Raw genomic sequence first — 15715 nt, 5'->3', positions numbered from 1 at the left:
TTCGTTACTTCGAAAACCCTCAAAATCTTTACTCAGTTTTGTGCTGAAGTAATTGTTTGGTAGTTAAGGTGCTTGCGAGCTTGCGCATTCCGCTCCCTTTCTCAAATACCTAAAGGCAGAATTAGAGTAAACTCTAACGAAACTAAATCAGAATGCAGAATGGAGATAACGCTATATGAATACTCATGTATTATATATGAAAGCAAACTCATAAATGAGATTATGCATGTGTTTGCTCGGTTTGTTTGTAAATAGGGAACAGAAGGCAAGCAACTCTCGATGCAAAGTTGAACGCATGCAGGCGTTTTAATAGTACACTCAACTCTACATGTGTACATGAATTAATATCCATCAGGCTGGTACCTTTTTGGGTAGGCATCATTATGCAAAGGGCAAAAACAGGACAAAGAAGTAAACATAAATAAAAGCAGGAAATAAGAAACCTCCTCTATTTATATGATATCACTGCCTAGGCTTCTCGAATTGCAAATCATCCTTAACTTCCATCTCATTCGTACAAGTGTATAATTTCACCCATTAGATTTGGTAGAAAAAGAATGAACTGGCAAATCTATCGTGGGAAAGCAATCATTTCCAACCGTTCAAGTTAAAGTGTAGGTAGGCACCAGTTGCGGATGCGGTGGCTCAGAGGCTAAGACGCTGAGCTTGTCGATCAGAAAAGTCGGCAGTTCAGCGGTTCTAATCCCAAACGCCGCATAACGGAGTCAGCTCCTGTTACTTGTCCAAGTTTCTGCCAACCTAACAGTTCGGAAGCACTATTATTACTATATTCTGCTAGAACCTTTGAAGAAGATGATGGAGGTGAAATCTGGCTCATATCTATAGCTTCTTAAATGTTGTCCCACCAGTCATTATCATATAACAGGAAGTTGTACAGATGTTTCCTTGAAGCTATAGCTAGCTTTGTGTCAATTTGCCCAGGATGCTGCTAGAATTACGATGAATAAAACATCTCTTTGTACCACAATAGACAAACAGAAGACAGAGAGATGGAGACTGGAGATGGAGATAGATAGATTAAGATTGGCTCATTCCATTCTCCATTTTTTTTTGCTGTTCTTTCTCATGTTTCAAAATGCATCTTTCTTTTATTTATTCTCTTTAGAAATCAGGTCTAGAATTGAGTCAGCAGCATATTTTTCTCCTGTTGTGAGCCCTTTGGTGTGATAATTGCAAAAAGGGACAATTATCTTGTAGCTCTAATCACCTTGTTTTCAAAAGGTGGGAACATAGAAATCCTATATCATAATTAATTAACTCTTTATTATGACTGGCATTCTAGGTAGATGCACTGAATGAAAACAGAGAGCTGCTTAAATTTTAAGGTGAAAACATAATAAAAATACCATTGCAATTTAGTCTGCTTGCAACAGCTGTCTAACCTGTAACAAGCTTTTTTTCTCAGGAAAAAGAAAATGTGTGCCTAATGAATTCTCCACTGTTCTTTTTTTTTGCATGCACTAATACACACTGTATTCTTAATCAAACAAGTCCTCTTTTGTTATATTAAACTGTTATGGATATGTGCAATTAAAGTATCTCTTTTTATAGTTCTTGGACTTGCTTGCTTATGAATATTTCTCTTTTAATTTTAAACATCTTTTAACAATTTACTAAATGCTAAACACTTGGTTGGTTGTGTGAAATGCTTCAGCTTATTTATTGTACCTTTTTTTTGTTTCTTTTTTTGTTTCTATTCATTGCTCTCACTTCTCTGCGTTGATCACTGCATGCAGATAGTTGGAAGCAAAGTTCCGGTGAGTATATTATCTCTTGTCTGTCTTAACTTCAAATGCATGATATAACACCAGTAAAAATAGATTGTTTGCCCGTATTATACCGCATAGTGACTATTTGCACGTCTCTTTAATTTGCTGTAGTAGATTCATCTTCTGTATATAATTCTGGTCTAAAAAAAAATTAGGGTAATATGAAATCGAATTTAAGTAATTGTATCCCAATTTTCCTGTGACAAATCTATGGCCTCTTAAATACAAATGAAGCCCTGAGAGAGGGGATAATTGAGAATTGGATGAATTGAGAATGTCAAGACTAATACAAATCAGTTCCATTCTTAAACTGACTGATTGATCACTAACTAGTTCTATTTATTTTGCTATTTGTGGTGTGCTGATATAAGAATGGTATCAGGCTTGGAAGCTATCTTTTATAGTGGCCCTCAAGCCTGCCATATATTCTACTGTGGGAAACTGGGAAAGGTAATTGCATGGTGCATGGGAGGTATGTAATCAAAATAATGTTCTTTCTAAGTGAACCAAGGTCAACTTGCTCCTGGAGTGGCATAACTGGGAGGAATCTTCCTCTGGACAATGGATGGACCATGTGACGGACATGTGGGTGGTAGGCAGGGTCTTGAACTTTCAACTGGGTGGGGATCAGATTGGGTTTTCCCAGATGTGCCAACATGGCTTCTCTAATAAATTGGAACTTTGAGGAACCTCTAGCGTCGCATTCTTATTTGATTGAGGATGCTATTTGGAACTCTAACGATTACATATTGTAGGGGACCCAAAATCATTAGATTTAAGAGCTGAAAGGTAAAGCATGCACTCTTGATTTGGATCCCAAATTTTGGTAAGGGAAAATGCATGGGTGCATTTCATAGCAACTTTATGTAGCAATTTATGAGACTTTAGGTGGGATCTGAAAAGTAACTTGTTGCTAGGCACAGAGAATCAGGAGCAATTGTATAATAGAAGATGCATTTAATCCTATACATACGTAAGAATCCAATCAACCAAAGTTCAATACCAAATAAATAATTGATGGATAAGTAGTCAACGGAATTCAGAAAAGTTTGGACTTGGAGTGCTTGTGGGAACTCAGGGATTCTAAGCTGATGATGTCTTTAACTCCACTCCCAGTTCTGTCTACTTTTCTAGATGAAGTAACTCTGGATAGCACACATGCAACCAGGAATTTAAAGTACTTTGCAAATCCAACTTTAAACACTCGGTCGGCAACTTCAAACACTCAAAAAGCCATTTGGACCCGTCTCCCACAGAAAAGAAACATCGGTAGCCACAAAACCCTTTTGACATCTAAAATGAAGATAGCACTTCATATATTATTTTTTTAACCTTTATGCTACGTATTAAAAAAAAAACACTATAATGTGTTGTATTCATGAAATCAATGAATTGCTACAGAGAAACCAATTTTTTATTTCTGCGTGCAACAAAAACATTTTGAGCTGCAAAAGAAAAAAAAGGATGGGTCAAAACCACCAATAAATTGTGTGCCAGGGAATATCGCACATTGGCAGTTGTGATGCAAACTTTCAGTGACACGGAGCCGCAGCAGAGGGATTAAAGAGCCGCATGTGGCTCCAGAAACAGATCTTTCTCTTTCTGGGCACACTGAGGTTGCAGGCACACGCATTCGAACAATAAGAATAGACAATAGATTGAAGACCATGAAAGGGAATATGTTTACATATGACCAAAATTTAAGTTGGTAAGTTATTAAGTTAGTTTGCCCATTTTACGACCTTTTTTTGCAGTTGTTAAGCGAATCACTGCACTTGTTAAGCGAATCTTGTGGTCATTAAGGAATCTGGCTTCCTCCTTTGACTTTGCTTGTTGGAAGCCAGTTGGGAAGGTTACAAACGGTAATCACGTGCCTCCCGGGGCAGTGCAACTGTCATAAGTACATGCCAGTTGCCAACTGTTCAAATTTTGATCACGTGACTACAGGAATGCTGTGTGTATGAAAAACCACCCTAAGCCATTTTTTCCAGTGCTATTGTAGCTTCAAACAAGCACTAAACAAATTGTTGTAAGTCAGGGACCACCTGTAGTAAAACTGATTAGAGTTGTGGTAGCAACAGCCTTGGTGCTTACAAACTTTGAGTATGTCCGCTCCAAATAAATGTTGTTGGAGGAGTGGTACTGTGGCCTAGAGGTGGTGCTCTCGCCTCACAATCAAAAAGCTGTGGGTTCGATCCTAGGTAGAAACAGATATTTCTCTCTCTGGGTACACTGAGAATATCTGCTGAACAAAACTCCTCATTGGTGACAGGAATGGTATCTGGCCATTAAAAACACTATGCTAGCTCCATTCATTTCCCCAGACTCCACTCCACAAAGGATTATGGGGTCGTTGAAAGATGATCCAAGTTACAACAGAGAGGAGATGCTTCAGATGCTGCCATATGAGAGGGTTGGGGCCTGGAAAATTACATTCTCGGTCATAGCTTCTTCCTTGGATCAACCCTGAGGTCAGCTGACCCTCTTTTAGCTTTTAGAAAACGTTTGAAGATCGTTTTAAGAGTTTTCAGTTGTTTAAGAAGGATTTAATCAGATAGAAATGAGTTATATCTTTTATCTTATTAATGCTTTTGATTGGTGTACTTGCGTTCTCATTTTTATTGTAAGTCTCTTAAAAGCCCTTTAATGGAATATTAATGTGGATTAATAAATAAAATAAATTAGAGTATTAAGCCCCCAAATGAAAGCAGTTCCCGCAATTGCGAGGAATAGTCTGCAAATTAAAATGCCAAAGTGATGGTTGGATTGTAGTGAATAATGAATTATTTTTTTTATTTTGCAGTATCCCAAAAAGCTAGTTTGGGAGTCAATGCAAGGCTAAGAATAGGAAATATGTGTCAGAGGCATCGTCATAAGATTTCAATCTAAACATTAAATTTTAAGAAAACTGTTTGTTTATAAACATCTGCCCTTGCTTCTCGAGAGTCTCCAACAGATTTGAGTAGGATATCTTGAAATATTGCCATGGGTAAAGAGAGAAAAGAATAGGCTGGCATGCTTATTCAGTTGTGACTATCGAGCTAAAGCAGAGCCATCCCTGGCTACTATAAATACTTTGAGAATAAGAGTTGGAAGGGACCTTGGAGATCTTCTAGTCCAACTCCCGGTTGAAGCAGGAGACTCTATACCCATGATCAGTGGTGGGTTGCTCTTACCTTCATGACCGGTACGCTGCTCGATGGTCTGTTTGTGCACGCGCCGGATGTGTGATGCCCATGTGCCCGACGTGTGCTGTGCACACATGCACACTACACTGCCTCTGCGACACCCAGCTGCTCGCCGGAGGTCACGCTGCGTGCCTGCGCAATTGTCCCGGTTTCCTTAAAAACAGGTATAGAATGCGGGCGGGTGGGCGGGCTAAACAAGCCACTGTACTGGTACGGTCGCCGCTGGTCCCGACTATTACCGGTACGTCCATAAAGTGACGTACTGCCCGGAACCCACCACTGTCAGTGTTGGCAAAACTTTTCCTTATGGCATGCCAAAATTGTGCATGCACTATTGCCCGCTCCCGCACACCCACTCAGTCCTCCCTGCTCACCTATGCATGTGTGCGCGACTCCTCCCCAGGCTTTGGAGGCTTTCCTGAAGCCTGGAGAGGGTGAAAATGCCCCCCCCCACTGGTTCCCCAGAGGCCCTCCGGAAGCCGGAAATGCATCATTTCTGAATTTCCAGTTTTTTGCCCTCCCCAGGCTTCAGGAAAGCCTCCGGCAAGGAAGGATACTTTTGAAGCCTAATTTGGAATGTCAATGAAGTTAGAAACTGCAGCCCAGATCATGTTTGAAAGTATAAATTTATCATCAACAAGGACTGAATGCAAAGGAGGAAAATAAATCAGTTGATTATAAAGCTCTTAATTGCTGTTAGTTGCAATATTATTTTTTCACTGATATGAATTATTTAAGGTCTCTTAATTTATTGCCTCTCTTGAAAAGTTAGGCATATTACAGTAAAAGTTAACTAAATTAAGTTGGGAGGGGGGAAAAAACCCCCCATATCTTGGCACAATTATCATAGTGAATTCAGTGGCCTATGTTATTCTTAGTTTAGACTAATTTAGATTAAAATCCTACTGTCTATATTCTATATTCTACGTCCTTCCAGAGGTTAATCATAGTATGGATCGCCTTCCAATTTCTTTACAGCTATAACCAGGTCAGGTTAATTTGGCTGAAAGAGAATAATCAGCCCAAAATGAATCAGTTGACTTCACAGAACGCCCCACCCCCCAATAAAACAGCTTAACTACTACATCTAGGTGGCATGTCTACATCATAGAACAGAAGAGCAGGAGATGGAAGCGATCTTGGAGGTCTTCTAGTCCAACCCGCCTGCTAAGGCAGGAAAACCTACACCACTTCAGACAAATAGCTATCCAATTATCTTCTTAAAAACCTCCAGTGTTGGAGTATTTACAACCTCTGGAGGCCAGCTGTTCCACTGATTAATTGTTCTAACTGTCAGGAAATTTCTCCTCAGTTCTAAGTTGCTTCTTTCCTTGATTAGTTTCCACTCGTTGCTTCTTGTTCTACCCTGAGGTGCTTTGGAGAATAGTTTGGCTCCCTCTTCTTTGTAGCTACCCCTGAGACATCTGAACACTGCTATCATGTCTCCCCTAGTCTTTCTTTTCATTAAACTAGACATACACAATTCCAACAAAGTTCCGTTCTTTGTATGTTTTAGCCTCCAGTCCCCTAATCATCTTTGTTGCTCTTCTCTGCACTCTTTCCAGAGTCTCCATATCTTTTTTACATTGCGGCGACCAAAACTGGATGCAGTATTTCAAGTGTGGCCTTACCAAGGCATTATAAAGTGTATTAACATTTCATGTGATCTTGATTCTATCACTCTGTTGATGCAGCCTAGAACTGGGTTGGCTTTTTTGGCAGCTGCTGCACACGGCTGGCTCATATTTAAATGATTGTCCACTAGGACTCCAAGATCCCTCTCACGGTTACTACTACTGAGCGAGGTACCACCTATACTGTACCTGTACATTTCATTTTTTCTTGCCTAAATGTAGTGACTCTACATCTTAGTGACTCTCGATCTTGGCCTTCCGTAACTTTTAATCAAAGAATAAATAATTGTAATGAAACAAATGTTTTCCTTCCTATTAAACAGAGGTGAGGATTAGAACCTGTAGCCTTGATTAATTAGGATGGAGCTGTACTTCTAGTCTTCTGCAAATGTTGTTCTGTAAATTTTATTTATTTATTTATTTGTATCCCACCTTTATTATTTTTACAAATAACTCGAAAGCAGCAATCATATCCAATACACTTCCCTCCTCCTATTTTCCTCACAATAAGAACCCTGGGAGGCAGTGGTGGGTTCCGGCCGGTACGCCTTGGTATGGTCATAGCTCCAGTATGGTGCTTTGTGCCAAAAGAGTAGGTTCGCCATCACGATTCAAGACCAAACTGTCGCTTGTAAGCACTTTTAAGTAGCTTCTTTTAAATGATGGGTTTCTAGAAGCAGTCCTAGTTTCTAAATGTCTCTTTTCATAATTATTATTTTTTTCTATTCTACATGAGACGGTACATTAATTCTGGAGAAACATGGGTGGTTGGCTTTCTGGTACTCATCTCCTGCATGTGGCTTCTTGTAAGCACCTGATTGGCAGTGGGAGATGTAAAATGATGGCCTATACATTGATCTCTGCAGAATGGCACTTAATGTTCTTATAAAATCTGCGTGAGTCATCAGATTCTTGGCAACATCTCAGTGCAATTTATAGCCTGATTCATATTTCTTGGGTGGCCCAGTTGATAAATGATCAGGTTTTTTTTTTCCAGGTTTATTGGACTTCTTAGGCAAGCTCCCCATGGGAGAGCAAGTATGTTCAGAGAAGCGTTGTGAGAGTTGTGTTGGAGAACACACAAACCAGCATAAAGAGACACTGCAGTTTAAATAGGCTTTTACTTTCGTGGAAATAGAGGTATCAGAGTCCATCAAACAGTCCAAGTGATAAATGGATAAGATAGTCAGTCATCAATGCCTTTCAGTTAAGGGATAATCCAAATAACATAGTCTATAATCATACAAACAGTCTGGTACTCAAAGTTTGCTAGCAATTGCAAAACTTACAATAGCTCATGACACTTTCTAACAGCCAGCTTCCAAAACACTCAGATCAGATCAGCCCAGCATCTAAAAAGCGGAGAGCTAACAGTCATTCTGGCTCCCTCTTATGGCCGATTGAGGAAAACAGCAACCAATCACATTTTACAGAATGATTTAAAGAAACAGGTATAGCATTGTTACATGATTTATATATTGCCAACCCAGCCGTTAGATTATATTCCTAACAGGATTTATATGCCGCCCTTCTCCCAAAGGACTCAGGGCGGCGTACAATATAAAAAGACATATTGCAAAAATTAAAAGAAAGATTAAATAGAATATCCCAAAAAAACCAATAGACATTTACAATGAGATTTAAAAATTAAATTAAAAATAACAATTAAAATTAATAATTTATTTTATTCAAGCCAGGCCGGCTTGCTGGAAAGGCCAACTTTTTAGGGCGCACTGGAAGGACCGGAGGTCAGGAATTACGTGAAGTTCCAGGGGCACCTCATTCCAAAGCCAAGCTGCTCCCACAGAGAAGGCTCTCCCCCTGGGGGTCGCCAGCCAACACTGCCTGGCCGACGGCACCCTGAGGAGGCCAACTCTGTGGGATCGTACTGGATGGTGGGAGGCTACCTGTGGCAGTAGGTGGTCTCACAAGTATCAAAGGATTCTTCCTTAAAATTCATCCTTGAAATGAATAGGTTGAGATTCTTATTTTTCTTTTCTTTTTTTTCTTTATCTTTTCTTCCCTCGGGCTATGTTATATTTTACCAGCACTGATAACTTTATATTATTTTAAGCCACTTGGTTAAGTGAGGTTAGAAGGTTATTTTTTTATATTGTGGAAAGATGAGTTAGATTAACATAACACCTATTGCTGCACTTTTATACTCTCATTTACAGTCCCCCAAGTGCTGAGAAGTAATTGTAAATGGAATTTAGTGGCACACAACACAAAACGTCTGAAGCATTTATTTTAGTAACTTGAATTAGAGAAGTTGAATATTTTAATAATAGTGAAGATAGTTTTAACTCTGGTGCTGGAGAAGACTCCTGCGAGTCCCTTGGACTGCAAGGCAATCAAACCGGTCAGTCCTAGAGGAGATCAACCCTGACTGACTGCTCTTTAGGTCAGATCCTGAAGGTGAAACTCAAATACTTTGGCCACCTAATGAGAAGGAAGGACACCCTGGAGGAGAGCCTAATGTTGGGAACGATGGAGGGCAAAAGAAGAAGGGGACAAAAGAGAATGAGGTGGCTGGATGGAGTCACCGAAGCAGTCGGCGTGAGCTTGAATGGACTCTGGAGGATGGTAGAGGAAAGGAAGGCCTGGAAGAACATTGTCCATGGGGCCACGATGGATTGGATACGACTTTGCAACTAACAACAATGAAGATAGTTTAATGAAGCAATCGGCGTAATTTTGATTTAATTGGTTCAGGGTTTTTTTTTTTTCTATGTGTGAATCCATGCTAGGAAGATCTTAACAGATGTAATGTACCCCAAATGAAATATTGTGCAGTTACATAAATATATATATATTTTCCTTCCTGTGTAAAATAAGTACCGCTCTTAGCATTTTTGTACATTTCATTAGAGATAAGCAGCAAACTAATAAAATTGGAGGTGGAATCGTTTCTCAGATTCCTTACGTCTGAATCCTGCATTAAAGAAACAGGTTCAAGCTTTAGCATTTTATATTAGCGTGTCTATAGCAAAAGAAGATGAACGGAGTTATAATGATAGGTAGGCTGCAAGCAAAAATAACATTGTGAGACAGTAATCCTGTTAAGAATTATCCACTTTGAACTGTGGCTAGTGGTTGGGAATATACAGGTGGAAAGCTTTGAAAATGGATTTTGACCCCCCCCCCCCTCTTTTTTCCCCAAGACTATCAATTTTGAAAGAATTGAAATGCTTGAATTAACCACTGTGTATTTAAAAATGGCATAATAATTGCAAAGGTGGTAGCGATTTGCTGCAAAGTGTTGTTTCCTTATTTTATTTTAATTTTTGTTTCCCCTGGGAGTTGAGGAAGCCTGTTTGACTTCAGGAAGTTTATTTTCAGGGACTGCTTCTTGACAATTTAGTGATTTATGTACGTATTTCACAAGGGACCTGGTGGCTCAGCAGCTAAGATGCCGACCTTGTCGATCAGAAAGCAATTTGGCGCGGTTCAAATCCCTAGCACTGTATAACAGAGTGAGCTTCTTTTGCTTGTCCCAGCTTCTGCCCACCTAGCTGTTCAAAAGTTTAAAAATGCAAGTAAAAAAGTAGGAGCCACCTTTGGTGGGAAGGTAACAGCGTTCCATGCGCCTTCAGCATTGAGTCATGCCGGCCACATGACAACAGAGACATCTTCGGACAACGCTGGCATTTTGGCCTTGAAACGGAGATGAGCACCACTACATAGAGTCGGGAACAACTAGCACATATGTGCGAAGAGGACCTTTACCATCACAAGGTTGCTTAAGTTCAGCATGGGGAATGCTTAGTTCCGAAACAAAAATCTCCTTTAGCTTTTAGTAGTTCACAAAAATGATGCCAACATGTTTAAATCTTGAAGACTTTTAAGTGTTAAATCCCAAGCAAAGTAGAAGTGACCAAATACAGGACATTTCCAAGAAAGCAGTATAATTTGGAATAAATATTGCTTCGTCTGTGTTTGTGCATCAGAATTATGTGGCGTTAAAAACCTTTGTACTATTGGAATTTATTCTGACGTATGATTTTGTACAAGGTGCATGGCACAGAAGAATCCTTACCTTGTGGTAACCTGAGATTTAAGTTTGGTTTATGTTCTGCCCTTGGATGTAGGAGAGACCAAGATGGCATGCAAATTTGAATGCACCATTATTTCTGCTTGGCAAGTAAACTATATCTCAGTAGTATTGTTGCTACTTTTTGTACGGTGGCATTCTGCAGCGTTCCCTAAATATTTATTTGAAACAGAATCATCCTTTTGGAATAATGGTATCTGTGTCCTTCAGAAGTAGAACTTAAAGCATCCTCAAATTAAGATCAGTAACTGATGACTAAGAAGACCCATTCATACAGTTTTCTTGACAACAGTATGGTATTGATCTGTCATTTCTATTTTAAAGGGCTGTGTTTTGAGGACGGGCTAGAGACCTCCTGTTTCATATCTGTCTCCGATTCTCATGAAAACAAAATGTGACCTTGCTTTGCTTCTGCATTCAGGCAAAGTTGGTCAAGAATTGTTGCCTGATAAAAGATGTTCTTAATAGAATCAAAACACGATAACTGAAACGAGAGTTTGCAGCATCTGTGGAGATTCTTGGTCATCAAAGTCATGCTTGTCCCAAAGATTTTTCAAGAGGCAATGGAGTTGCTTATTTTTTCCTTGAAGACATTTCACTTCTCATCCAATAAGCTCCTAGTTCTTCTAGATGAACTGAAGACATTTATTGGATGAGAATCGAAACATCTTCAAGGAAAAAACAAGAAAGCCCAGTTCCCCCTTGAAAACGAACCTTTGGAACAAGAGTTTGCAGCAGTAATCAAACAGTGATCAACATGCTTCTCTGTAAGAATTGAAGGTCTTGCAGAATTGTGAAGATATACTACTCCCATCAATTCAAGGAGTTGCAAAGACTTGTGTGATAATTGTAGCTTCTAAATTTCTTCATTACCTTTCTACACTCTGTTAAGTTGTAATACTCTTCTTAATGGTTGATACAGTTGTGCAAATCAAAATACCTTCATCTAGCCATGTCTTAACAGTTGAAAGATGCACAAAAAGGATTAGCGAACTTGAGGTGGTCCTTGATATAATTAACTATCAGACATATACAAATCCTATTAGGGATGCTGGGGGTGAAAAAAAAATCTGACTTGACTTCATTAAATGCAGGCAGAGACTATGTCAAGCTAAGGAGCTTTAGGAATTGTCTATTAATAATAACCACTGTTCTGAAATAAGCCAACCTGCAATTTGCCAGAGCTACAGCTATGATTTAGTCTCCTTTTAAAGAGATGTTTGCTCATCTGTCAAAATTGAGAGAATCACTACGATGCATATGATTAGTTGATATTGCAGTAGAAGGAAAATGTTGAGTTATGTAGCAATAGCATTTAGACTTATATACCGCTTGTGAGTGTTTTACAGCCCTCTCTAAGCAGTTTGCAGAGTCAGCCTATTGCCCCCAACAATCTGGGTCTTCATTTTACTGACCTCGGAAGGATGGAAGGCTGAGTCAACCTTGAGCCGGTGGGAATCGAACTGCTGGCAGTGGGCAGAATTAGCCTGTAGTACTGCATTCTAACCACTGGGAAGGGAGGGAGGCAGGAAGGGAGAGAAGAAGGAAGGAAGGAAGGAAGGAGGGAAGGAGGGAAGGAAGGAAGGACAATAGTCATAACACTTAAGACTTATACACCACTTCACAGTGCTTTAGTGCCCTCTCTAAGTGGTTTACAGAATCAGCCTCTTGCCCCCAAGAATCTGGGTCCTCATTTTACTGGCAATCAGCAGACAGCAGAAGTAGCCTGCAGTGCTGCCCTCTAACCACTGCACCACCGTGGCTCTTTAGTTCCAGCAAAGTAGCTCCATTGCTACCAACTTGGTAGGAAGGTGACATCTGTCAAACGTGGCTTTGTTATAAAATAGACAAGACATTCAATATTTGAAACTGGCGAGAAGACCTTTGAGTCAGTAGGCGTAAACTGTGGGATGACCTGGATATTGGCCCGGGCATAGGGCCCGAAGGTCCAGTGAGTCTGCTGGCGGGCCACAATATAGGCAGTCTCATAAATTTCTGTAAGAAGAGAAGTGAAAACTTCTAAAGCCTTGGAAAGAACAGCATTCCATTGAAAAATAGTTACAATTCAAAAAACGAGACAAGACATTTTCACAGTAAATAAGGTTGCAAAGTGTAAATGGCTGACAAAAAATCCGCTATCTAGTGCGCCAATGATGTCACCTAGCCAGTGGTGGAATACGACCGGTATGCCCCAGTACCATGTCTGTTGGGAGTACCAGGTACCCTTCCGGTATGGTGCTCCGGAGGGCCCACTTGCCCACCTGCTCTCCTTACCGCTATTTGAACCGATCGGGGCTTTTGCGCATGCGCATGGAGCATACCTGTATGCCTGTATTGATGCTCCGCCGAGCAGCTGGAGTGTCGCGGGCAGTAAGTACACATGTGCGGGCTGCCCACGTGGTGTGTATGTTCACATGGTGGATGTCGGGCCCCATTGCAGCGTACCGGTTGCAACGGGATCCGGAATAAAATGGCTGCAAGAAAATAAACTGGGAAAAAAAATGCTTCCCTCTAGCAAAATGGTACGAGTCTTTTCCGTGGAAAAAAAGAAAAGTCATGTGATAATAAATGCATTTAATGGTAACTCACTCAGTAGCTATTTCCTGCTCCACGCCCCTTCCCCAGGTCAGTTTTTACTCATGGTGACTTTCTGGATTAATCCCTGCAGTTTTCTTAGAAAGATTTCAAAAGTGGCTTTCCATTTTCTGCCTGAAAGAGATTGGCCCAGAATCACCCAACCAGTTTCATGCTTAAAAGCAGGGCTAGAACTTACGGTCTTCTGGTTTCAAGCTTGGTGCCTTAACCACTAGGCCAAACTGCCTCTTCTTCTCCTGCTTATTCCTACATAAACAAGAATCACATTGCTTTGTTAGTAATTTGAAACCTTTTTCCTTAAGGTGTCTAGAAATGCGTTTGTGTTAACAAATGACAACATGTTGATAGACAACATGTCTATCAGGCACAGGTCTCATTTGAAGGTAACACTACTTGCAAGCTTTGACACACAATGCTTTTCGCTTTCTGAAGTTATTCAGTAGATTGATTCTTAAATCAATTACGGTTTTTTGGGGGTGAGGTAATTTTTTATAATTGTTATAGCTACAGGTAGATATTGATAAAGTAATTTCTCTGATCCTTCATAGGTCTGGAATGTTTAGGCAGTTAACGTCAAATCACAACTTTCTGCTTTTTCAAAACAATACAAACAAGCCATTTCTATAAAGAGCTATCAGTCTAATCCAGGGGTTAGCAACCTGTGTGGCTCTGGAGCTGCATGTGGCTCTTTCATCCCTCTGCTGCAGCTCCCTGTTGCCAGTCGGCGCCACCATTTTGAGAGCAGCTTCCGGTTTGGGGGCGGGGGGGGGGGAGAAGCACAGTGTGCCAGGACAAGACTGTGGCAAGGGGCGAGTTTTCTTGTCTGCTCCACAATTGATAACGGCTTTCGGTTAGGTCAGGAAAAAGGATGCTGTGCTAGGGAGGAGGCTCTATGGTGGGGGAACCGAACTTCCGGTCAACCCCAGAATTGAACCGGGGGGGGGGGGGGCTTCCGGTTAGGTCCTTTGTGGCTCCCTGTGTTTTCTTTTCTGTGGGAAAAAGGTCCAAATGGCTCTTTGAGTGTTTAAGGTTGCCGACCCCTGGTCTAATCGGTAAAACTCCAAGTCAAGAGTTTCATTCTTTTCCACATCAAGCACGGAGTTCAGAAGCTTTGTCTCCATGTGGAAACAAAAGCACTTATGTTCTTTTCTTTAACCAAAGTAGTCAATTTTGCCATTTCATCTGGCTCCATCCACTTCATCCCTAGTAGGAATCGAAGTGTCCTTTCCACTTTATTGCCTACAGTAGACTTCCTGCAGTCAACATGTATAATAACAAAGTTCCAAATTTTTTCTCCAGTTCTTTTTCCATTAAGACCAAAATGAAACGTTCTGGTTTTATTTTTTTCACTGTATTATTTTCTGTATTAAAATATGAATCATACTCCCACAAAAAAGCAAAAAAAAAGTTGTGATTTGATGTTAATGCCTTATTTTACTGTAACAGAGAGAGTCGGAAGTCAACACTTCTTTTTCTTTCTTTCTTTTTCTTATCTTCCCTCACTTCTCTTTCCCCCTTTCCCCCAACTGCTTTTCTATTTACTTGGTATATTATAATACTTTATAACACAATAAAAACATTAACTGCAAAAATGGAATGTTTAGGCACTTTTTTCCAGGCATTTTAATAGACTTGAGACTGAGTCTCATGGAATTATATTTATAAGCCAATCAGAATCATTGGATATGAGATGGGGAGGGGGATAAATTTAACAAACAAACAAATGTTAAGATTATTATTATTCATTAAGTTTATTTGCTGTCCATCTCACCATAAGATGACTCTGGGTAGCTTAGAATATTAAAAGATTTTATCGCCTGTTAGTTACTTATTAGTTACTGTAATAAGAATGCTAGGACTAGGCAAAGTGGTAGATTTGGATATCACTACACATAATGGCACAAACGCATGCATGTCTTATGTTATTTTCATTCACTGGGCTTGGAAGTTAGGTTGCAGCTCTCTAGAGGTTCCTGGACTGCGACCGGACAATGCTGAGTTGGCCATTATTATTGGCATGTGAAATATTCTCTTTCTTTTCGAGCGCTAATGAGTAGCGCCTCCTGACTCTTGTGCTCCATAATTGGCTTTGTGGATTTGCATTATGCAGACCCTTTTGATCAATGGAGATATAAAAAAAAATGCGAAGTGGTCTAGAGGTTAAACCTGCTCCACTTGCCCTTCCTGAAATAAATGGCTTTGAACTCTTGTTGTACATGTGGTGATGTGGCTGTAAATGGAGAATCAACATTATGAAGGATGTTTGCTTTCTGATACAGCTTACAAGGTAATGGGTAGAAAGGTTGAAAGGGCTTAAGTGTGTTCACTGGATATGGCAAGGCAGTACGTGTTAGACTGCATTCATTTTTTTCCCTGTGCGCAGTTGTGCTCTGTCCCTTTCCATCATAAAAGTCCTGTGATGTAAATTCCTATAGGCTTAAAAGGGTGGAAAAA

At 40.2% G+C, this 15715-nt stretch overlaps 1 protein-coding gene across 2 annotated transcripts in view; it reads left to right on the top strand.

The window, feature by feature from the left end:
- DIAPH2 (diaphanous related formin 2) overlaps positions 1–15715 on the top strand; it is a 339263-nt gene that overhangs the window by 30931 nt on the left and 292617 nt on the right. Inside the window, exon 5 of one of the 2 annotated variants that reach the window (XM_032227726.1) lies at positions 1758–1778. The exons of the other annotated variant lie outside the window; for it this stretch is intronic. Within the exon in view, the coding sequence (XP_032083617.1) occupies positions 1758–1778 (21 nt within the window). The remainder of the gene's footprint in view (positions 1–1757; positions 1779–15715) is intronic. 2 annotated transcript variants of the gene reach the window in all.

Source organism: Thamnophis elegans, chromosome 12 (assembly GCF_009769535.1).
Source record: "Thamnophis elegans isolate rThaEle1 chromosome 12, rThaEle1.pri, whole genome shotgun sequence".
Classification (NCBI taxonomy): Eukaryota; Metazoa; Chordata; class Lepidosauria; order Squamata; family Colubridae; genus Thamnophis; species Thamnophis elegans.
The sequence above is the reverse complement of the archived record's forward strand: the minus strand, read 5'-3'. Positions and strand labels throughout refer to the sequence as shown.